At 38.3% G+C, this 25,381-nt stretch overlaps 1 protein-coding gene across 1 annotated transcript in view; it reads left to right on the forward strand.

Moving 5' to 3' along the window:
• Nucleotides 1-24,546, forward strand: part of LOC124103355 (spermatogenesis-associated protein 31D3) — a gene marked incomplete at its 5' end in the record, with an annotated part of 64,861 nt that extends 40,315 nt beyond the window's left edge. The window contains 5 exon segments of the mRNA XM_058584190.1: nt 15,370-15,494; nt 21,944-21,997; nt 22,734-22,773; nt 23,378-23,438; nt 23,704-24,546. Coding sequence (XP_058440173.1) covers nt 15,370-15,494; nt 21,944-21,997; nt 22,734-22,773; nt 23,378-23,438; nt 23,704-24,541 — 1,118 coding nt within the window. The 3' untranslated portion in view covers nt 24,542-24,546.
• Nucleotides 24,547-25,381: the final 835 nt, after the last annotated feature.

Consider the following 25,381-nt stretch of genomic DNA (forward strand, 5'->3'; position numbering starts at 1 on the left):
TGTCTTCCAGTAAATGTTTGCTGATTATTGAATCTGCTATTGCACTGATTTTCAAGATTTTTTTTTAGCTTATGCCTGCCATTGGGCAGATGTTTCTTACTGTATCACACACATAGACCCTAAAGCTGTACCTTTAAATGTGACTGGCTTGAATAGGATGTACAAATGAATAGTTATTATCTCCAAACAAATACTCTGTGCTTCTCTGTCCATGTATTTGATATAGGTGCTACCCTTTAAATACAGTAATAATAACTTTACAGAGTTAATATTTTGACAATTGAAAATTTTTTATAAGTGATTAAAAATAATTCCCAGTAATTTTATTTGGATATGATGAATAATTTTAACATTTACTGAGTGCCTAATATGAACCAAAATTATGCCAAGCACTGTACATACAATATCTCATTTAGCCATCAAAAATAATCCATGAGATTATTATCATCACCATTTTACTCTAGAAAAGACAAAATATAGGTGGATTACCTAATTTGCCCATAAGTGGCAAAACTGGAATTTAGATAATTGTTTTCCTAACTGCCAAATACTATACACATGAAATTTAAGTTTTAGTAAACTGAAAAACATCTAAGGGAATTGATAAAACATGGATTTGTATTCTTTATTTACAGAGAATTAATGAAACTAAGGTAGGTTCAGGAATCTATATCTTTAAGTATCACACAGGCAATTTAGATTAAAGTGGTCCATGACCTACGTTTTGAGAAACACTTCTTTATGTTGAAATGCCATACACATAGTGTGAATTATTTTGCATGTTTATTTTTTCCATTCAATATTCTTTTCTCCCTTGTGGATATCCAGCTGTTCCAGTATCATTTATTAGAATGACCATTCTTTCCCCACTGTCTGTAGTTTCATTTTTTTTTTTTGTAATAAATTCAGTGTTCATATGTACATGGGCTCTGGACACAACCCTCTGGTTTTATCTTCTCCATATAATTCCTATCATCATATGTTGTAAACACACTTTGAGAAATTATGTTGTGGACCAAAGGACAAAAACCTTGGAAAACCCCATGAATCATGAGTGGCTATACCATCAGCCAAATGTAAGAACAGACATTTAAAAAGCAGTGCTCAGCATTTCCTGAAATCCTCACTTAAATTAATCTCTGTGGCCCAAGAATTATAATATCTGGTGTTTTTAGAAATCTCTGTGCAGTTCAGTTACAGCCAGTTATCATTCCTTTTTCCCTTTCTATTTTCACTGCTTTTCTTTTTCCAAACCTCTTTTGCCAAATCAGTCCAACATTTTTGCCAACAAGTCATATTTTATTAAGAGCATCTTTTTCTGACATTCAAATATCTTTAGAAAAGAAAGATGAAATACAGACAAGGTAGTATTTACCTCTCCAGTGTTCTACTTAAGATGGAGCTTTCTCCTCCCAGCAATTTGCTCCTGCCTCAATTGTGTCCCTGTTGTAAATTTAGCCTGAGTTCATCTGATTTTAAAATGGCGGGGGGGGGGGGAATCCCAGATTATACCTATTTTCCCACTGGAATAAGAGCCTTCCATTTAAATATGGTTTGATACCAACAAAGAAATTTGATATCCTGTTATGCAAGCTCTTACAAATTTCTTTTTATTGTATTATATGAAACAGGTTAAAAAATACTTGTAGTGAATTGCAGGTGAGGAACCTGAGGCACAGAGAAGTGAAACTGTCTCTAACTATGAAGGGAATTGTATAAATAACTGGAGATTCCACTGCATTGCTTTTTCACTGAATTCTGCAGTTGGAGACTATTGCTGGACTGGATTCCCAGGAAGATTAAAATCAAACAGAAATGGTTCAGGCTTGCAATATCCACATTTTAATTTATATCTGCATTCATGCATAGTGATGTGCTGACCCAGATGGTCTCCAGAAAAGTGTGTGGGCTGAATGAAGTGTTGGTATGCAAATGTCACAGTATGGCTATGTCAGACTCAGAAAACTCTACAGCACAGAAAGGGATATTGTTTTTGTTTTCCAGCACAGGGGTGTGATGGACTCAGATGGGATTGTGTTATGTATCTTCTATCCTTTTTTTTTTTTTAATCTTTATCTGCCAAAAGTCCCAAAACTAAGTGTTGAAAGAATTTTAGATGTTCTACAGTTGGTTACATGACTCTCGGGACCTCAACTAATAATTTGATTGATAGTCATCTGGGAGAAGCCAAAGAGTTTAAAGACATAAGGAATCACCTGTAGCCACTGTGCTAATGGAAGAAGTATACAGACATTCTTCCATCTGTATAGACAGTCCAGTTTCCCTACCTTTTGAGCATAATGAGCTGGGGTTTTCCTTTAGTAGTATACATAGTTCTGCCAGTGATCTGCTGACTACACTGGTACTTTCTCTGGGCTAACCCAGGCACATTTTATTGTTATATTGGAAATAAAGGTCATCATGTAAACTACTGATTTGAAGCTGATGCTTTCTTGGGCAACTGTCATCTTTGTGGTTGAATGTTCAGTGCTGCAGAGAAGGATGATGTGTCTTATCTGAAGGTGGAGTGGGAGTTCCCTTTGGGAAGATTTTTCAAATTTCCCTGATATAAGATCTATTCGGGGTGTTGGTGAAACACACAGATCCAGGCATGTCCTTTGGGATTACCGATTCAGTGGGGTTAAACCATGTCCCTGAAATATGTATTTTTGACAGTCATGTGTTCGGTGTCATGTGGAAGTGAGGGAAACACTACCCTATGAAGGGTGACTTTGATGGTGGTCCCTGATGCCTAAACAACCCCCATCATTGCCTGGAGGGTATTTCCTACTTTCTTCTCACTTCTTCCACATCTCTTTTCTGCATTCAGTCCCAGTCCTTACCTCAAATTCATCACCTCCTTGTCATTTCACTTCAGCCTACAATTGCCATTCTATTTCAAGTCACTCCTGTTCCACACACCCTGAGCCACAGTGGTAAACAATCTGCTATTGCATGCTCTACCAAGATCTTCAGAGCTTTTTTTTTACTTTTTCACATTCTACTTTCTGCTTCAAATCTTTCTTTCAATATTTTGCCTATTGCACTTCCAGTTCTTCTTCAAGAGTTCACATGTCATTTCCTTCAGAAGTTGTCTTCAGCTCCCCCAGACACTGTTCATTCTTCTCCTGTAGCACTTTGGATTTATCCTATCTAGAATGCATGTTATGTTGTAATTACTTGTTAACTTGTCTCTCTCTCGGTAGGCAGCATAGTAGAGACGGTGTCTTCACTCTATTTTGAAATGTCCAGCAGTGAATATAGTAGGAAATGTAGACACATTTGCACAGACAGCTTCAGACTTTTAATAATTTTATTAAATTACAATCATCAAAATGGAGGTATGGGTTTGTTTATGTAGCTCCATGTATTTATTCATTCATTCATTGATATACTTACTTAGACAAATATCTAATTGAAATCCTTTCATAAAGACTAAGCATATAAGGTGGACAGAAACATTTATAAAATAATTATATAATCAATAAGAGATTTGCTACTGTGAAAAGTATCAAGAATGACAGGCATTTGGGGGCAGTGAAAGCATAAAGGTGGTGGTGACAATTGATGCTGCTGATGAAAAGGAATTATCTATGGCAAGAAGCCCGGAGATGGCTAGTCTTCAAGGCCCAGGAAAGAGACTGTTCAAAGGCCCTGGGGTGGGAGGGAAAGAGTCAGATAAAGACCTGAAAGACAGTGTAGGGAGAACAAAATGAATTAGGGCCAGATAAAAGGCTGCGTTCCAAAGCACACAAAGTCTCACAGGCTCTTTTAGGAAGTTTGTCTTTGTCCTAAATGCAATGGGAAATCGTTGAAATACTGATTTTGGTGGTTGGGCTATAACGTTTTTGTGGGGATTTATACTGGCCAAATGATAATTTGCTTTACTGTTTATTTTTGTTTAGATCATGCAAGTACCTTCAGGACAGGAAGCATATCTTATATTTCTTAAGAGTTCTCAGCATCTAGCACTAGAAAATAAATAGAGTGGGTGACCCAGAGAGATGTGCTGCTTCTATCATTTCAGATTCTTGAGGTTGAGGCTTTATGTAAGGACATTTACACAGAAACTGAGTTAACCAAATCCTTGGGAGAGCTTACATTGATTCATGATTTGTATTAAAAAAATTATGAGAAATATACAAGGTGAATGGGCAGCTGATTATCCACACTGTCTGAATTGAAAAAGACTGTGGGAAGTTAGTTGTCAGAGTTAGTTTAGAAAAGCCTGCTTCTTTGTGTAATAAAGTTGTTTCATTACTCATGATGTTTGAAGTTTTACAGAATCATTACTTAGGCCTTCAAGGACTCTTTAGTCTCTAAAAGTCCTCTTTGAAAATATTGATATGTAATAGAGGTTAAAAGATATATTAAATTTGTCCACTGACACCTTTGGGATATATTGATGGGCTCCAACTATTAGGAAATTCATACACTTGGGTCAGAGCCTCTGCATTTGTGATATGGAAGCAAGTTTCAGGGGCCAGTCTCTCAGTTTTCCCCCTTTGCTCTCAGCAATGAGCATCACTTTGTGAGTATTGGCAATGACTGTGCCATCGGCTCACACTGAATCTGTGTGGACTTTGGTTTCACAATAAACCTGACAGTACTTTTTCTCCCTAACCTCTAGGACACTATGAAATTAGTGATATGGGGAAAGTGCAGTGAACTTTGGGAGATGAGTTGCTCTGTCCTGTAAATCAAGCTGTGGGTACTGTCCACCAAAGCCTTCAAGATTATTTCCCCCTCACCATTACTGGAGATTGAACCCCAGAGCACTCCATCACTCAGCTACCTCCCCAGCCTTTTCTAAAATTTTAATTTTGAGACAGGGTCTCACTAAGTTGCCCAGGCTGGCTTTAAACTTGTGATCCTCCTGCCTCAGCCTCCTGAGTACTGGGATTATAGGCATGCACCACTGTGCCTGGTCAAAGCATTTGGGTTTCATTGGATGTCTCAAATCAACTTCTCAGAAACAAGTTCTGTTTTGAAAGACCCTGATTTCATTAGAGCACCAGTAGAGCTGATATTAAAATTGTACTTTCTGGGGCTAGGGCTGTAGCTAAGTGATAGAGGATATGTCTAGCATGCATGAGTTCAATCTCCAGCACAAAAACAAAAGCAAATATTCCAAACTTCTAATTTAATAACTAGTCTATACAAAAATAGAGAAATAAAGTCCTCTACAGGAAATGCCATCAGAATTTCCAGAGTTCTTTATTTGTCCTGCTGCCTAAAAAATTGCTAATTGTTGGAGGGCAGATGAACAGGAAGTAGAGTCCTTGTTGAGGTTTTGTTGTGATAGTGGTTTTTCTAGAGTATTCCATGATGATGTGAAACATTATGAACTCTATGTATAACAAGGGCACATTTCCACAGCATATTTTCTGACTTTGTAGTTACTTCTAGAGATTTCTCCACTCAGTCCTGTGGATTTCTACAACATCATTTTCAGATGTAGCAATTTTCTTACTGAATGAATTGGTGATTGTGGCGAATTTCGTATTACAATTTTTTTAAAGAAATAAAACCATTCTGTTGGTAATTGAAAATGCTTAATTTCCTTATATCTTCAAAGTGATATCATAGCTTTTCTTCAGAATTTCAACAAATTAAAAAATCGCACCTGGATGTTAAGGACCTGATTGATTATTCAAGTCATGACACAAACCAAAGACTGACTGCTCATGATTTACCCCTTTCTCAGAGATGCTTAAGCACACTTTTCAAACAGAAGCAAACCTATTTTTTCCATGTACCACATTGTTCTCAAAACTTATGTGGCTACCAATAAGAAAAGAATTAGGGAAGCTTTGAACATATCTTGTACTTTTCATCAAGGCTAAAGTGCAAAATATCTCCATATTTCTGATATTTTAATAGGGTAAAAAAAATCAAACACATAATAAAGCAACTAAAGTGACAGTAGGAACTAATACAAAAAGCTTAAATAAACAATTGAGGACTACGTATTACTATCAATTTAATTTTTCTTTCTTCAGTGAAATATGTCAATGACCCATGTGCTCATAGAACTTAAGGTTTTGATTCTCTTCCCCAAGACCAGAACATGTAAACTTACAGGGAGGAAAAAAGGAAAAAAAAATAACATTGCATGACAATGGACACCAAGTTCATAAAGAACCTCTTTTAAAAATGAGATATTATGGAAGAAAATACCATGAAAATAATAATCCTATGAGAATTGTTTTTAAGCACAGTAAGTTTGAGCCTCAGTCTTCATGAAGATACTACAGTTTATATAGAAAACTATAAATATACAAGACTCCAAGGAAAAAAAGTCAGAATACATATTAACAATCTGTAGGCCTAAAAAACTTTTGAGGGGAGACGGAAAGGGACGGCCAACTGAATCTTCACTTAAGAATACAGGACTATGAAAAATTCCCAGGTCAAAGGTGCTCCCAATGGAACCAAACTTTGTGATAGCACAAAACTTAGATATATTCTTCAAAGGAAAGCAAAAGTACTGAATAACTATAGTCCCTTCCAAAAAGTAAATCTTAAATTAAAGGGAAATGATTCTAAAAGTATAAACGAGTCTGGCTCAGAAAGAAAAATTGAACAACATATCCAAGATCTGTCCATAAAAGTAATGATAGTACATCTTTAATATTAAAGAAACAGGCTATAAAAAAGTTCAGTCTCAGAATTGGATTTAAAAGCTCATTTGTGCTCCTTGGTGGGTGCGTAATAAAGTTCCATGGGTTTATTCACTTTCCAGTACTTCTCACTGACCAATTCCAAAGAAAAAGAGCCATTTAATACAGTGAACTGGCCACTTGCTACATCCCAGCCCTTTTACCATATTTTCTGACTATCATTTTTGCAATCCACTTTTCCCTTTTTTTTCAAAAATATTGTGTATGTTATTTAAAAAATAGAAATATTTAAATTTTATGTTCTTTGAGCAATTAGTCCTTTGCTATATGATGTTTTAGATAGATTTCAAGCTCAGAAACCCATCTTGTTTTTTAATTCAAGTATGAAATGTCTTGTTTGAGTGAGGATTTAGAATGGACATTTAAAATCTTTAGACAGGACATTTAAAATCTTTACACACACACATATGCTATACATATTTATATATTTCTAGCACCTGTGTATGTGTGTGAGAGAGAGCTATTATCAGACATTGGCTCACAAGTGACAGGGGCTGAAAAGCTCTAGAATCCATCTTCTGTACTGGAGACCCAGGGAAGCCAGTGGTGTAGTTCGAAGGCTTGAGAGCTAGAGGGACCATGGTATAGATTCTCCTTTGAGTCTGAAGATCCAACAACCAGGAGTGCTAAGAGCAGAAGACCAGTGTCTCAGTTCCAGCAGTTAGGTAGAGCTCATTTAAGCTTCCTCTACCTTTTTGTTTTATTCAGATCCTTAATGGATTGGACGATGTCCACCCTCAACAGATATCTTCTGCTTTAAGCAACCCACCAATTCAAATGTTAACCTCTTCCAGGAATGAGCTCACAGACACACCCAGACATAGGTTTAACCAGTTATCTGGGCACCCTGTTGCCCAGCTAACCATAAAATTAACCATCACAAGATTGAATTTACATATACACTGTGCATTCAGTCAAATTTTCTGACTATAGCACAGAGACAGCAGCAAAGTCAATGAATTCATCTAAATAATAATGGAAACATTCTTAGGTGCCTTTCACTTAAGCAATTTAGATGTATAACCAGTCAAGCCAATTATAATTCTTTTCCATTTTATCACCTAAATGTCTGGTAAAAATGTAATTCAGTAATCTAGGATCCAATGATTGGCCTCAGGGAACAGAATAAAAGATACAATGACATCCATAACCATTGAATAAACTTAGAAACTCTTGAAGGGTAAGTGGCATTTCAATTTTTAACTTTCATTTTAATTCTGTAGTATTCAAAATGGAAGACCATGATAACTTTCTGCAAGGATCTTTACCAGGACTTTCATAATTTCTTTTTTTCCCCTCCCTTCCTAATGGAGGTATCTGTACTCCTGGTTCTCCTGGCCCTGGATAATTCTTGGCACTATTGAATCTCTTCTGACAGCAGAAAATGGTGATGAGGAGGTTGAATGACTCAATGGCAATTTAATCTGGTCTTATTTTATTTGGCCTTGTGCAAGAAGAAACCTGATGTGGCTTGGAATTGTAATGCCAGGAATTACCTGATTCCTGCATATTTCTCCCATTTTTCTGCCTGGTGAATGACTTCTATGGGCATTTAAAGCATGTACAACATGGTAAATGTAGATTTGTTGCTTCAGCCCCTGAACTGGGTATCTTATTTTATTGCATTTAAAATTAAAGGAGGGAAATAATAGATTTTAGATTTTATTTATAGGGACAAGGCATTTGAGTGTATTCATATGAGTTGCTCTTTGATGCAGTACTGTCTTGTTTTCCTTTCAGTCAGACTTCTGGATTTAAGTGAAGGAAAAAATAACAACCAAAATAAAGGAATTTCTATAAATAAAATGTCATAACTATAAAGATCAACAACCTAAAGAATAGAATTAATATGATGTGATTAGTCTGTAAAAAGGGAGTCCAATGTTTATATCTGGCTATGGAAGACCAGTTATGATTCAGAGAAGCTGAGACATGGTAGGAGAAGGTAGAGTAATGATTAGCAGAGAAGAGCTGGACATAAGCATAGGCAATAGAAGAAATAGAAGGAGTTGGTGGTGCTAATGTGGAAGAAAATTATTGTAGCAATTTTTGCATTGTGGCCCCAGTGGTCCATATAAGAACTTTGTTATCTTGCAGGAGGGTCTTTATGAAGAGGCCATTGGTGAAGCAACATAAGGAGAAGAGCCCCTGAGGTGACAGAAAGAGAAGAGAACCAGACCATCTCAATGTCCTAGTCAAATCTAGCACCTTGGGGACCTCTCAAATGGATGAATTCACATGAATGATCATTGGTAAATCAACAGAGGAATTACCCAGCTAAGCCCCAACCAAATGATAGCTGTAAGCAAATGATGTGGTCATTGTGTTAAGTCACTAAGTACTGGAGGTAGTTTGTAATACAGCAAAAGATAACTGTTGGTATGATAATTGACAAGTCAAGGATGTCTCTTTCTTCTCTGGCATATTGTGGTGTTAAGTGGAGAAGAAGGCTTGAGACCACAGCAAAATTGGGTCATATCCTCACTTTGTCAATTTTTATCTCTATGGTGTTATTTGCTATTTCTGAGTTTCAGTCTTTTTAGTTTTAAAATGAGACAGATATTTCTCCTCTCTCAATATAGTTAAGACATTATGTGTGTGAAGGTTTAGGGCTATATGAAGTACACACCAAACAGTAGTTCTACTTCATATCCTCCCTATAGTTCCTTTTATCTTGAGGGGACATATAGTTATCTAAAGCCTTTTATTTCCTAAAACTAGTCCTGTGACCTGCTAAAGGCAGTTTTGTCACAGGTCAATGGACTTTGTGCATGAGTATATTTGATCAACAATCACTATGTCTATATGAAGAAGAGATAAATTATCAAACCACAAGTAACAGATTTTTTTTAACAACAATGGCAGATTTTAGGGGTCATTACTGGAGTCCATGCACATTTGTTTCTTTGTCCCAGACTATCTGTCCTTGCCCCTCTGGAACACCACTCTTGCATGTTACAATAACTTGGGTTCCCAAGGAATGTTGAAGTTACATTCATCTTATTTTATTTCAGAAGACACATACTATATTTCAGTTAGATTTTCACCAAAAAAGCATTCTTTCTCAATTGTTTGTGAAATTCATTCATTTAGGTAAAAACTAAACATTTCAAGGCAACACTAGATGAAATTTGGCACTCATTGAGCCTCTGCCTTAGTACCAGAAGGTGATTTAGGATTTTGGAAAGGAAGTCTTATATTGTTTGTGTAATTTATGTTAAAATTTTGCAAACATACAGATTCCCAGCTCCCTGAGATAAAACAAAGTGTGCACACGCATACATACACATACACCAAAGGATTAAGGGGAAAAGAAATAACCTGCCTGGGCCTCAACTTCCAAATTGGGAAAAGAGAAAGTCAGGCTAGCTTTCTCAGACTGGAAGGTTTTCCAAGACTACTTCTAGCTCTGAGTGTAGTGGAAGTCTCACCTCTTAGTGCCTGCACTAGTCCTTCATAGAGAATAAGATTAGAAACACAGGTTGCTCCCCAGCAAAACTTTAATTGCAAAGCTCTAATTACAAAAAGAATCAAAATACATACTTAGGTTATGTTTTTTTAAATTGTATTTTTAATTGTGTTTTGTCTCCATTTTCTTTTAAAAGAGAAACGAAAACTTCAATTTGCCAAATTGCTATACATGTTTCCTTCCTGGGTAGTTGCCCTAGCAAGTTAACCTAAAATGATTTTCTAAAATGTATTTTTAATCAGAAAATTTGATCCCTGAAATTTGTCTTAAACATTTTTTTTTCTTCAAACCTCTTATAGGACTCTGGAATTTCCATACCTTAGTGCCAAGAGCATAGCAAAGAAATCCAGCTCAGTTTAGTAATTACTTGTGTTACTCTAGCTCAAAGTTGTTTTGCTCTTAATGGCTTAGGAGAGCCATTTGAATACTTTGATTCTTGTAATAAAAGTTCTAATGGGGAAAGTAGGTGAATGCCCATGTAATGTTTAGCCTATTAAAACAGTGATATTCAAAGCTTTTGCAGATGAAATTCTTACCAGGGACTATGAATAAGGACAGGTTAATTGTAAGGAAAGCAAGAAAACAATAAGAAAGTCAAAGTCAATTGGGAGAGTCTTTTCCTTCTTCAAAATAGGGCCCACAATATAGGGGAATTTATTTTTTCTCCCTTCTTATTGGAAGAGGGAAGATTCTCCCTAGTAATCTGCTGATTTCATCCCAAGCATATTAGTTAGGCTTCCCCAGAGAAACAGAACCAATAGGGGACACACACACACACACACACACACACACATACACATACACACATTATATATGAAGAGATTCATTAAGAAGAATTGGCTCACCCAATTATGGAGATATGGAAGTCCAGTGGACTGCAACCTGGAGACCCAGAAAGCTGGTGGTATCATTCAATCCAAGTCCAAAGGCCTGAGAAAAAGGGAAGCCACTGGTGTAAGTCTCAGTCTGATGGCAGACTCAGACTGCTCATGCAGGCAGGTAGAAAAAAGGGACAGAGTCTCCCTTCCTTATTTTCTTGTTCTAGTCAGCCCATCAGTATTGGGAAAGGCCATCTGCTTTCCTGAGCCAAATAATTCAAATGCTTACCTCATTTAGAAACACATGCACACACACACAACTAGAAGTAATGTTTGAAAAATATCTGGATGCTCCATGGTCCAGTCAAGTTTACACATAAAATTAACCCTCATACCAAGGCTTCTCAGACCATGTTTGTTTAACTATAGTTTCTCAAACTATCTGTGGTGAACAAAAGTTGCCTCCTCCCCAACCACTGGGTACTGACGCTTGTGTGAAATACAACCAAATTGAACCACAAATGTGGTACATCCACACAATGAAATATTATTTAAACATAAGAACATAAGAAGTATTGATAGATGCTACAACATAGGTGAACCTACGAAGTAAAAGAAGCCAGACACAAAGGGCATATACTGTATGATTCCATGTATGTGAAATGTCTGGAGTGAATGCCCATGTAATGTGTAGCCTTTTAAAATATTCGGGCTGGGGATGTGGCTCAAGTGGTAGCGCGCTTGCCTGGCATGCACGGGGCGCTGGATTCGATCCTCAGCACCACATAAAAATAAAAAATAAAGATGTTGTGTCCACCGAAAACTAAAAAATAAATATTAAAAACAATTTCTCTCTCTCCCTCTCTCTTTAAAAAAAAAAACAGTGATATTCAAAGCAAGAATATGTAGAGCAAGAAAGTTGATAAGGGCTGGGGGTTAGAGTGCAAATACTGAAGAGTGAAAATTAAGTAGAGTCAGTTGTATTCTGACTCTAGTATTGCAGTATGTATATACATGGCTGTATAACCAATGTGATCCTGCAATCTGTACACGTGGAAAAATGAGAATTCATACCCTATTTGAATCAAATGTATGATATGTCAATATCATTGTATTGTCTTGAGCAACTAATAGAAAAAAGAAAATTAAGTAGAAGTAATGAAATGTTTTAAAATTGACTGTGGTTGTGGATAAATGTTATTAAATTATATAATTTTAATGTGTAAATTGTATGGTTATTATTTAATACTAAGAAGAAATGAGCTATTAAACCATGAAAAAAGTATGTAGGAAACTTAATGATCATTACCAAGTGAAATATTGCAATCTGAAAAGGCTATAGAACACAAAATTCCAACTATGTGACATTCTAGAAAAGGCAAAACTGTGGAGACAGTAAAAACATCAGTGGCTTTCAGGACTAGTGGGAAGGGAGAGAGGCATGAATAGTGGAGCACAGAATTTTTAAGGCAGTTAAACCATATTTTATGAAAACAGAGTATTAGATACATATCATTATACATTTGTCAAAACCTATAGGTTGTACAACATAAAAATTGAAGCTTAATGTAAACTATGGCTTGAAGTGATAATAATGTGTCAGTGTAGGTGCATCAATTTGCAACAAATGTACACCCTAATTTGGGATGCTGATAGTAGGGGAGGCTGTGACTGCATGGGAATAGGGGGCTATGAGAATCATCTATACTTTCCACTTAATTTTTCTAGGAATCTAAAACTGCTCTAAAAATAGAGTCTATTAAAAAAAAGAAGAAAACAAGCATGGTGGCACATTCTTGTAATTCTGACTATTCAAGAGGCTGAAGCAGGAGGATCACAAGTTCATGGACAACTTACTGAAATCCTGTCTCAAAGAGAACTTTTTTAGCACATTCGAGGCCCTGGATTCAATCTCAAGTATAGAAGAAAGAGGAGGAGGAGGAGGAATAAGAAGACAAGGAGGAGGGAGGAAGCATGACTATCTCATAAGGCCCAACTTGAGGGAGTATTCCCTGATTCCCTGACCCATCTCTCCCCACTTAATCCTAGCAGAAAAACTACTTGTTCCTTTATATAAGTTCCCACTGTGTATTATTCCTACTTCTTTTATAGTTTGCATCACATTGTTTTATAGTTGTTTTGGGATCTCACTTCTTGAACTACAATCTACTTGAGGGCAGAGGCAATGTCATATTTTTTTGACATTTATACAGTACTGGAAGCATCACATAGTGGAGATAGATGTATATTGTGTGAATGTATGAAGAACCTCCTATAATGAATCTTTTTTCAATGCAGTTTTAAAATAAACTGCAATGAATGATTCTCTTTAGGCTTTGGGGTATCCTGAAAACAGGTGCCTTTAAGAGGTTTCTCCCAGGGACAGTGGTCAGGATGACAATGAGAGAGTATTGAGGAAATTTCCTAGGAAATTGAGAATATACAAAAGTCCTAAACTAAGAACTTATCCATACTAAGAATCCTCACATAGTAGCATATTACTCTAGTAGAGCTTTGGGCAAATACTCCTCCTTGGAGACAGTATAAGCAATTGAGAAATTTGGGATAAGACTTCTGTATCTTTGTACCTTTCTGTATCTTATGTACCTTTGTAGGTAAATGGGGAGATGTTAGGGGACAACAAAGGGATGACTTCATTGTAGAGGAAGCTATCTCAGCCACCACCCAATGTCTCCCTGAAGTGCTCTAGTGGGAGCATATAGAAGTCTTACAGTTTAGATAAATGTAAATGTGTGAATGTTTTTCCTGAGAATATATCCCCAGGAGGGATGAAGCTTTACTGTTATTCATTTTTAGCTCAGTGGGGATCATGGTATGTAGTTAATATTTCTTAAAAACAGACTTTACATAAAGAAAAATGAAATCATGTAATTTTCAGGAAAATGGATGGAACCAGAGACTATTATGTTAAGTGAAATAAGCCAAACTCAGAATGTCAGGGTTCATATGTTCTCTCCTAGATGCAGAAGTTAGAGAGGAAAAAGGAAAAGAAAGATGGGGGATGACATCATAAAAAGCAAAGCAAGATCAATAGAGGAAAGGGAACAAGAATGGGAGGTGGGGAGGAAGGGAGAAAGTGTTGGGGAGTGATATTGGCCAAATTCTATTGTTGCATTGTGTGTATGTATGAATATGTAACAACAAATCCCATCATTATGTACAACTGTAATGCACCAATAAATACATGGATTTTTATATAATTTAATATGATTTAATTAAAAAACCCTAGACTTTAAGAAGACAATTGAGAAAAAAAACTAGAGACACTGCTAAGATCAGAAAGGAAGTTACCTGAGAGGTGACAGGGCACCCAAAATAGCTTTCTTAACTTCCCAAATTTGCCAGCATTTAATGGACAGATGCGCATTTTTAGCCACACAACTTCTTTAATTTTGGGACTAGGGCCTATGTCTTGTTCTAAGAAATCACTTATTAATATTGTTTTAAATAGAAGCATTGAGACTGTAGGAGATTTATTAGTCAGGGCTCTGCTCCTCCTTTGCTGTGTAATCTATAGAAGTTACCACTCTCAGTGTCTTACCCTCTTTGATCTTGGTTTTATTCACTGAGAAAATGGGCTTACCAATACCTGTCCTGCTTACCTTGCAGAGTAGTTGTGAAAAATCCATTGACATTGCTGGAAGTAAAGGTTATGTGAATTGGACAAACAAATGATTATGTACAGTTGATGTTAGTATAGGAAGGGTAAGTGTTAAGAATCTCCATCACTTAATATCAATGGAGTTTATTGGTGGCACCAAACAATTGATGCATTTAGTCTCTGACTCTTTTAAGTTGTGAAGGACCTTCTATCATATTCTGGAAAGAATCTTATTAGCATTTGGGAAAAGAATTATTATAAAAACTTCTTGCAGGTTTTAACTCTAGGCACATATGTGTATTTAAGAATATCTAGTCATACTGGCCATAGGATTCAAGATGGCAGATTAGAGGAAGCCTGCGTTTTCAGTTGCTTTATGACTCAGGATTTAAGCAGCAGCAGAACTGCTTCTCAGTGAGCTCGGTAAAAGACAGAATTCACTGGAGTTCAAGATGAGACAGTCAGAATCTCTTAGAGTCTCAGAAATTTGGGTGCATTGAATTAAGAACAAGAAAGAGGACCTTGGTGTTAGCATTAGGGGTGCTAGTTCACAGAAACAGAGAAAGAAACAAAATGAACAAATTTTGCCTAAAAAACGTGCAGATAAGGGGCTGGGAATGTGGCTCAAGCAGTAGCGAGCTCGCCTGGCATGTGTGCGGCACTGGGTTCGATCCTCAGCACCACATAAAAATAAAATAAAGATATTGTGTCCACTGAAAACTCTCTCTCTTTCTCTCTCTCTCCTCTCTCTCTCTTAAAAAAAAACAACAACAACAGCAACAACAACAACAAAAAAGCGCGGATCAGGAAAGCTGTCTGAATTTAGCAGATCCCAAGGCTGCACAGTGAAGCCGTGTTTGAAAAGCGCTCGGTGTTTCTCAACTGGCCAGCGCAGAGCTGAGGTGAGAGCCACCTTGAGGAGGCCATGCTGCAGCTGGTGGTACTGAGCAGGCTGGGACTGAGCCTGCTCTCAGGGACTGAGCCTGGGAAGGCTGTATTAGTGTGCAGAGGTATGTGTAAGACCAGCCCAGGGTTGGCTCCCCTGCCCTGTGAATAGAATTCTTGAGAGGCTCCTGAGATCCAGACTCCCAGCAGAGACCAGCATCTGCCTGGTCCAAGGAGTGAGTTGGTCTAATCTTTCCAGAACAGGTACCCACCAACAAAATCCTTCAGGCCTGAGTAGAGCTAAACCCCAGCCGCTGTAACTTCCCTTTTAAAACTTTGCTGCAGCCCTTCCCTGGCAGTGCATCCTTCTGGTCTGTTCAGACAGAACTTCGATCGACAGTACCCCCCATGCCATCCTGCCTTATACTGCTGAGGAGGGAAGTTGAGCTATTCCAACCAGTTTCGGTTTAAGGCCTCCAACTGGAAGCTTAGTGAGCAACACAGAAAAAGAAAGGGGTCAGAAACATCCAACCCTTGCTCTTTCTCTTTCTCTTGGCACATAGCTCAAGAAAAATGGAAAGGAGGACAGTCCGGCACAGGCAGTGGCCGTCCATGCCCATCAACAGTTTTGACCACCACAGTGAAGATAATTCTTTCATTTTTCATTACGAATCTTTTTTCCTCCCGTGTGTGTGTGTGTGTGGTGTCTGTGTACTTGTTGTATTGTCATATATATGTATATATATGTGTGTGTGTGTGTGCATCTATCTATATATATAGTGTACTTTGACATATATACATACATGGGGTATGACTTCCCATTCTTGTGGTTATACACAATGTGGAGTTACATTGGTTGTGTATTCATATTTAAACATAGACAAGTTACGTCTGATTCATTTTATGGTCTTTCCTATTCCCATTCCCCCCTCCCTTCCCTTCATTCCTCTTTGTTTAATCCAATGAACTTCTATTCTTCCTACCAACACTGCACCCCTTATTGTGTGCTGGCATCCACATATCAGAGAGAACATTCAGCTTTTGTATTTTGGGAATTGGCTTATGTCACTTAGCATGATAGTTTTCAGTTCCATCCATTTGCTGGAAAATGTCATTAGTTTTCTTCATGACCGAGTAATATTCCATTGTGTATATATACCACATTTTTCTTTTTTTTTACAGTTGTACATGGACAGCATGCCTTCATTTATTTATTTCGTTTTTGTGTGGTGCTAACGATCGAAACCACTGCTTCACACATGCAAGACAAGTACTCTGCCACTCAGCCACATCCTCACCCCTACCACATTTTCTTTATCCATTCATTTGTTGAAGGGTACCTAGGTTGGTTCCATAGCTTAGCTATTGTGAAATGAGCTTCTATAAACATTGATGTGGCTGTGTCACTGTAGTATTCTGATTTTAAGTCCTTTTGGTGGAATGAGTGGGTCAAATGGTGGTTCCATTCCAAGTTTTCTGAGGAATCTCCATACTGCTTTCCAGAGTGGTTGCAACAATTTACAGTACCTTTCCCCCCACATCCTCCCCAACATTTATTGTTACTTGATTGTTGATAATTGCCATCTGACTGGAGTGAGATAAAAATCTTAATGTAGTCTTAATTTGCATTTCTTTAAATGCTAGAGATGTTGAAAAATTTTTCATATATTTGTTGACTGATCATATTTCTTCTTCTGTGAATTGTCTGTTCAAGTCCTTTGCCCATTTATTGATGGGTTATTTGTGGTTTTGGTGTTAAGTTTTTGAGTTCTTTATATATCCTGGAGATTAGTGTGTGTGTGTGTGTGTGTGTGTGTGTGTATGTTGCGGTGACAAAGATTTTCTCTCATTCCATAGGCTCTCTCTTCACATTCTTATTTCCTTTGCTGTGAAAAAGTTTTTAGTTTGATACCATCCTATTTATTGATACTTGATTTTACTTCTTGCGCTTTAGGAATCTTGTTGAGGAAGTTGGTTCCTAACCTGAATGATGGAGATTTGGGCCTGCTTTTTCTTCTAGTAGGTTCAGGGTCTCAGGTCTAATGCCTAGGTCCTTGATCCACTTCAGGTTAAGTTTTGTGCAGGGTGAGAGATAGGGGTTTAATTTCATTTTGATATGCATGAACTTTCAGTTTTCCCAGCACCCATTTGTTGGAGAGGCTATCTTTTCTCCAATGTATGCTTATGGTGCCTTTGTCTAGTATGAGATAACTGTTTTTATGTGGGTTTGTCTCTATGTCTTCTATTCTGTACCATTGGTCTTCATGTCTGTTTCGGTGCCAGTACCATGGCATTTTTGTTACTATGGCTCTGCAGTATCATGTAAAATCTGGTGTTGTGATGCCTCCTGCATCACTTTTCTCAGTAAGGATTGCTTTGGCTATTCTGGGCTTCTTGTTTTTCCAAATAAATTTCATAACTGCTTTTTCCATTTCTATGAAGAACATCATTGGAATTTTAATGGGAATTACATTAAATCTGTTTAGTGCTTTTGAGAGCATGACAATTTTGATAATACTAATTTGCCTATCCATGAACATGGGGGATTTTGCATTTTCTAAGGTCTTCTTCAGTTTCTTTCTGGAGTGTTCTGTAGTTTTTATTGTATAGGTCTTTCACCTCTACTGTTAGATTGATTCCTAAGTACTTCTTCTTCTTTTTTTTTTCTTTTTGAGGCTATTATGAATGGGATAGCTTTCCTAATTTATTTTTTAGCTAATTTATCATTGGTCTATAGGAACACAATTGATTTATGGGTGTTGATTTTATATCCTGCTACTTTGTTGAATTTGTTTATGAGTTCTAAAAGTTTTTGGTAGAGTTTTTTTTTTTTTTTCCTAAATAGAGAATCATGAGTCATGTCATTGGCAAATAGAGATAGTCTGAACTCTTCTTTTCCTATTCATGTCCCTTTAACTTTTCTTTAGCCTAGGATAGAATGATCTTATGTTGACATCATAAAGGCTATTTATGATAAGTCTGAAACCAACATCTTTGTGAATGGAGGAAAATTGAAAGTATTTCCTTTAAGATTTGGGACAAGGGTGACTGCTTTTACCACTCTAGTCCAATGTAGTGCTAGGAATTATAGTCAGAGCAATTAGGCAAGAGAAGGAAAAAAAGGATAAAAATAAGAGAGGAAGAAGTCAAATTATCAGATATGTTTATATGTTTGCAGATATGAACCCATACATATAAGATCCATAAATATTTACCAGAAGACTGCTAGAATTAATAAATTCAACTAAGTAACAGGTTAAAAAATCAACATACAAAAGTCAATAATTTTCTTCTATATCAACAATGAATCTGCTGAGAAATCTTATCCAAAATAGCTAAAAAAAAAAAAACCCAAACAAACAAACAAAAAATAAACCAAAAAATCTCAAAACCCAATGACCTTAGGAATAAATCTAGCCAAGGAGGTGAAAGACCTCTACAATGCCATAATTCTTCTTTATGGCTGGGTAAAATTACATTATGTATATATACCACATTTTCTTTACCCATTTTTTGAAGTACACCTAGGTTGGTTCCACCAACAATGGATGATTATATATTTTTCCCTCACATCCTTGCCAACATTTATTTTTTAAAAGAAATACTTTTATCCTGCTGGTAGGGTTGTACATTAGTACAACCTTTATGAAAATCAGTATGGAGGTTCCTCTAAAGACTAGGCATGGGAACACCTTATGATCCAGCTATACCACTCCTTGGCATTTATCCTAAGAAATATACTATAGCAGCACAATTCACAATAGTCAAACTATTGACCCAGCCTAGGTGTCCAACATGGATGAATGGATCTGTGAATCTGTGAAAGGAATCTCTGGCGTACATACACAAAGGAGTTTTAAATCATGTCATTTTCAGGAAAATGGATGGAACTTGAGAATATTATGTTAACTAAAATAAGTCAAACTCAGAAAGTCAAGGGTTGTGTGCTTTTTTCTCTCATGTAGAAACTATAGAGGAAAGAGGAAAAGAATGGTTGAGGAGAACCTCATGAAAATTGAAGGAAGATCAGAAGAGTAGAGGAAAGAGGCCAGTGGAAGGGAGAAAGTGAGGAAAAGGGGAAATCTTGGGGAATGATATTGGCCAAGTTATATTGTTATATTGTGTGCATGTATGAATCTGTAACAATGAATCCTACCATTATGTGAAACTATAATGTAACAATAAAATATGGAAAAATAAAATTAAATATATCTTCTTCTGAAAAAAAAAAAAAAAGAATACGTAGCCAAAAATGCCATTTTAAAGAGAACAGGTGCTGGGCACTATGGCACATGCTTGTGATCCCCAGCAGCTTGGGAGGCTGAGACAGGAGGATCATGAATTCTAAGTCAGCCTCAGCAATGGGGAGGTGCTAAGAAACTCAATGAGATCCTATCTCAAATACAAAATAAGGCTGGGGATGGGGCTTAGTGGTCGAGTGGCCCTGAGTTCAATCCCCAGTACCCACCCCCTGCCGAGAGAGAGAGAGAGAGAGAGAGAGAGAGAGAGAGAGAGAGAGAGAAAGGGAGAGAGAGAGAGAGAGAGAGAGAGAGAGAGAGAGAGAAAAGATTTTCTTTATCTTCCCAAAGGATTGTGATTTTGTTTCAGAAAACTGGGGAGACAGGCAGGGAAGCCTTGGTACAGAGCATGATGTGTTCTAGCTGTTAACACCCACAGTCTCTGATCTACTCCACAAATCTCTTGGGAATTAACAAATGCTAAGGGGTTCTGGACCTTTCTTCTGCCTTTGTACAGCTTTCCAACTGTGTAGGACTTATCTCTACAGTCTCAACATGAGCTCCTTAAGGATAAGGGCAGAGCCTGTGACTTACAGCTGTCCATGTCTCCTAGTCTTCACTAGTAAATATTTGTTAAATGGAAACCTGACTGAGGCTGCATATCAAAAGGATGGGGGATCTTCAAGGCAGGGTACCTGCTCCTGCCTAACTGAATAGAGACTGCTTGGCTTGGAGGCTGCCTTATCCTGTCAAAGAGATCAATAATGCTGCTGGGTTATGGGCATCAGATAAGAGGTTTCAGGGTTTAAAAAAGACATGACAAGTTAGGGGACAGTTAGGAGGATAGCTGTCATGATGATAAAGGGTTTTAAAAAGCAGGTGTAAGAAGAAGGCTGGGGCAATATTGAGGCTATTTAAATATCAAAAGTTTTGCTTGAATCATGTATGATAGGCAGTTGATTTTCCATTAGTAGTAGGGTGCTTATATAGCACAGATCTTAATAGCTTTTTTCATGGCAAGACACTCTTATTTTCTTAGGAAAATATCAAAATTATGTGTCCCACAAGGGTAATGCTCTTCAAGACTAGAATCTGCCCTAAGGTTCTGACATTTTAGGTGGCTTCCTGCCACCAAGGACTGAGGGTTCAATTCCTTAGCACACCATAACCTCTTCCTGGTTTGAGAAAGTCATATAAGCATTATGAAATTGATATGGAGGCAGGGAATATTTGAATTTTAGGTAGCTAGAAGCAAGTTAGATCAAAATAATGAATGAAGAATTGAAAAAAAAATGAGAAGATGGTTGATTATCAGATTTGAAAACACTGGATCAATTTGTCAGGGGGCAGGAAATAGAGCACATCCAATAGTCTTTGTTATGTTTAATCTTCACTACTTCAGAAAAAAACAAGCGTTATAAACTTATCTCCAAGATCACTTGAAGTTTCAATTTTATTTAGATTTTTTTTAATGTTTATTTTTGTTTCACAGTGTTGACTAACAAATTATTAGTTTTAATGAGAGTGAGCCACTGTGATTGAAGACACTACAGGCTGATTGAAACAAAAATTTGCTATTGAAACTTATAAAACTACATAAGTATGAAAGAACATTAAGTTTTACATGTGAGTTAGAGTAAAGCAAAAGCTTTCTGTAGATAAGATAGATTTAAGGATGTAGGTGACCCAAGAGTGTAAATGTCTTGGTACAAGCAAAAATTCCAGGCAGTGTATGTCAGATTTTCAAGGCAGTGGAATTGGTGGGGTGTAAGTCAAGGGATCCAAACAGTAAAAAGGGACTCATGTAAAACATCTTGGTTACACATGAAACAAACAGGAATGCTCCCTGAGATAATGAAGGCATGATATGAGGAAAGAGTCGAGTGGGAAATGGAACAACAGACCTGAGCAGAAGGATCTGCTGGCTGGTGGGCAGGTGGAGGAGGGGCACAACCTCCTCAAGTCTTCTCTCCCCACCCTCAGAATCCTTTCCCTTTGTGACTCTTCAATGGTGTGTGATGCAAGCCTGGAGATATAGAGAAGCCCGGGCACCTTCAGAACTCATTTGCCTTAGGCAACCGAGCAATTCAGAAGATGAAGAATGTTTTCTCTTTGCTGAATAGCCATACTGAACCATGGTTGATCTTGGTTCAATTCTTTGGGATATTGATCCCCAAAGTACCATTTTTAGTGGGTTGGTGTTGCTTTTTCTATACCTGTCCTTTCAGGTATTGAAACAATTTTCACCAACACTCGAGAAAAATAAAGCCATCCAGAAGAAGGTAAGGAAGCAGAGTGAACTCCCAAGGGAGTTTCTTGATTTTGTCAAATGTGAAATGTTTTGTGAAATGTCAAATGTGATTTGTTATTTCCATTCTCACATTACTAAATGTTTGGTTGGCTCAAAGGAGATGTGACTTGGGAAGTCTGAGGACAAGATAGAACTTCACTCTTTAGGGAAAGAAGTCAGAGGTTCGGGAAGGACTAAGGTTTCCATCTGAAGCTCACAGACTATCTTTTGGGGTGTGATGGAGGGTTCCAGATTGGTTTGGATAGAGAGTGTGGCTTCTCTGAAGGAGACGGGTCTCTTCTGACTAGATTCTGAGTCTCATTCCCATGTCAGATGTGCTTCACCCAGCCTTCATATTGGGCTGATCAGGACAGCAGTGCTGACCTCGGAGTAGAGCCTGTAGCCTGAGGTCTGCCCCAGGACACAGGGTTCCCCGGGGGAGCCCAGACGTAACTGTTGGCCTCAGATTCTATGCCCTCCTTCCGCAGAGGGTTTAAGACCATCAAATGTGGAATCTCACAGACAAAAATGTCCTTTGAAATTATCAAAGAAGTAAAAAATTGAAAATATTTCATTGCCCTTCAAGATTAATAAAAGGAAGGAATACAATTTCTACTAATTAAAAATGAAGAGTTGTCCAATTCTTGCCTAATGAATGTCTAAGCTTGTTAACAAAAGGAGTAAAAGAAATGAGCCCCAGCCCCTCATTCTTTTCTTTTTGTTTTCAGTGTCAGGGAACAAAGAGAAGGAGAAATGGAGTATCTAAAGGTAAGGTTCTGCCTGTTCAACCTGAGCTCTATAAGGGTGAACTTTCCTATCTCCCTACAGCTCCATGATCTTGGAGGATGTCAGTTTCTAGGTGCAGTCTCTCTCAGGAAGCAGGGTCTCAGAGGAGAGGCTCAGGAGAAGGCAGTGAGACCTGAGAGATTTCTCAGAGTCCCTTCCCTGCCCACCCTTCCTTGGGTGTGAATGAAGTAGTGATGGACCTGGGCCTTGGACATTTACTGCCAAGTAGGTGGTCCTGTGAGATGTCCAAAGACCCCCGATTGTCTTGGAGTCAGAATTTCTGTCTGGTGACATGGTGTAAACTACTTTAATTCTTGGCTGATTAGATTCATCCTGAGTTAGCTACTGATCCTTGTGCTTCAGGTGGTGGTTTTGAGCAGCATGTAGGATGGTACAGGTGAAAGTACTTTCTAAATGGAACCACATATACCTGTGAACCTTCTTACTATTATCCCTGACACTTATGACCTTATCTGCAGATTTTTAGGGCTTTCTGACTTTAATATCCTGTTTCCTGTAAAAACTCCTGAATGATAACCTGTGTTTTTACCTTTACTATATATAACCAACTGTCCTGGTTTTCCAGGTCGGAGAACTTGCCGGAGAGAAGTAGAGGAGGGGAGGAAGCTGCTTTCTATTCTGAAAAGGTGATTAGTCATTTCCCTTTACTGATTCCTTTCCTAGCATGCTTTATTCAGTCCCCCAGGAATTCTTCGCAACATGCCCTAATCACAGGAGGGATAGCCATAGCCATGGGTATGTGAATAAAGAACTTGGGAGGGGAGGGTATTGTGAGGTCATAGATGTGTGGAATGTAGAGCAGGTAGCGGGCTCCCCACCACCCATAGAACTGCAGATCTTGCTTACCTTGTAGTGGTTCTGGTTACAGCTTTGGCTTTCTTTCTCTTACAGTCCCATGAGCCAGAATAATGATTTCCTCCGCTTTCGGCAACTGTTATGTCCAGACCCGCTCTGTAGGGTGTGTAATAGAACAGCAGCTAAGGTCAGTCAACTGATCTGTAAGGCGTCCTTGGAAGATGCTCTTAATTCTGTGTCCCGTGTGTCTTCCGTGACGTCTGTGAGAGAGTCATCAGTTTTTCTGTCTGATGTTGTCTCTGCAATCCCTCTGGGAGCTTCAGTTTCAACTCCTTTAACTGAGCCAACTCTATTTCCTTCCTCTATTCATTCACCTGACCAAATTACCCCTTTAATGGACCTACCTGGACCCTCATTACTGGGTGACTCTCTGCCACCAGAGCCTTCTCCCTTGAGTTCAAAATTGCCAGTGGATCATATCCCACCTCAAACATCTGTTCCAACTCCTCCCCCACCTGTTCCAACCCTTCCCCCACCAACTGACAGTCAAGAAGCAAAACCTGTTCTCCAACCAGAAGCCCCTTTGTCTCTGGTGGATAGCCCTGATGGGTTGTCTACTAATGTCCCAACAACCACATGCACTGACAGTGCAAGCCTTCCAGTGTCAGAGTTCTCTGGAAACCAGTCTCATGCTGAAAACTTGTCTCCATCTAAATTGGAGCACTCTGATGATGACAAAAACCTCCTCGACCTCCATCCTCCTGAGGCCTCTTTTGAGAGTGATACTACAGCCATCCTTGTAGAGCCCGGAAACCTCTCATTTCTATGCCCTGATGTCTTGGCCCTTCTGGAGAGACATATAAAAAAGAAGGGTGATTTCCTGATGCAGAACAAAAAGAAAAAGGAAAAAAAAATCTTTTCCAAAAGAACTTAAGCCAGACGACCAATTGAATTCTTCAGGGAAAAGGTTAGAGTCAGTTGCTGAGCAACAGGACTCACCTGTCTCCCTTCCTTCACAGAGCAGTGAAGGCAAATCAGAGGGATTGCAGGTAGACCACCAGTCCTCAGATCCTAAGACCTTTGAGGATAACTTACCTAAAAAATGTACCCAATTCTTCTGGGGTCTCCCATCTTTGCATAGTGAGTCCTTGAAATCTATAGTACCTGAATCAGGTGACTGTTCAACCTATGTCTGCTTCAATTCAATGCCTAGTTCCTTTGAAGCCCCTGAATCTCTAGTTCTACCCCCTCCCCCAACTCTGTCCTTGCCTGAGATCCAATCTCAACCCTTGACCCAAGCACTGTGCCAATCTCCTGTCCCACCCCAGGACCAGCTTCAGTGCCAATCTCCTGTCCCACCCCAGGACCAGCTTCAATTTTCAGTCCCTACCTTGTCACCACCCATTTCATCTCAGGTTAGTGATGGTGGAGTGAGGATTCATAGATTCCAGGATGAGGTACACTCTCTCATGCCATCCAAAATTCATGACTTGGAATATAATGTATTACAGAAAGGACAGGAAAGTTTGTGGGGTTTACCCTCTGTGGTTCAAAAATCCAAGGAAGAGTTTTGTCCTGCAGCTCCCAGTGTTTTATCTGATAGATGGTCCTCCAAGGCTTATGCTCCAACAACCATCATTCCGGGAGATTTTCCCCTCAAAAAAGAGCTTCGGAAGAAGCTAGAGCACCACCTTCAGAAAAGGCTTATTCAACACCGGTGGGGTCTGCCCCGCAGAGTCCATGAGTCTCTGTCATCAAGGATGAGTCCTGAAAC

Source organism: Marmota monax, unplaced genomic scaffold (genome assembly GCF_021218885.2).
Source record: "Marmota monax isolate L192 unplaced genomic scaffold, Marmota_monax_Labrador192_F-V1.1 WCK01_AAM20220418_F8-fsc00741, whole genome shotgun sequence".
NCBI lineage: Eukaryota > Metazoa > Chordata > Mammalia > Rodentia > Sciuridae > Marmota > Marmota monax.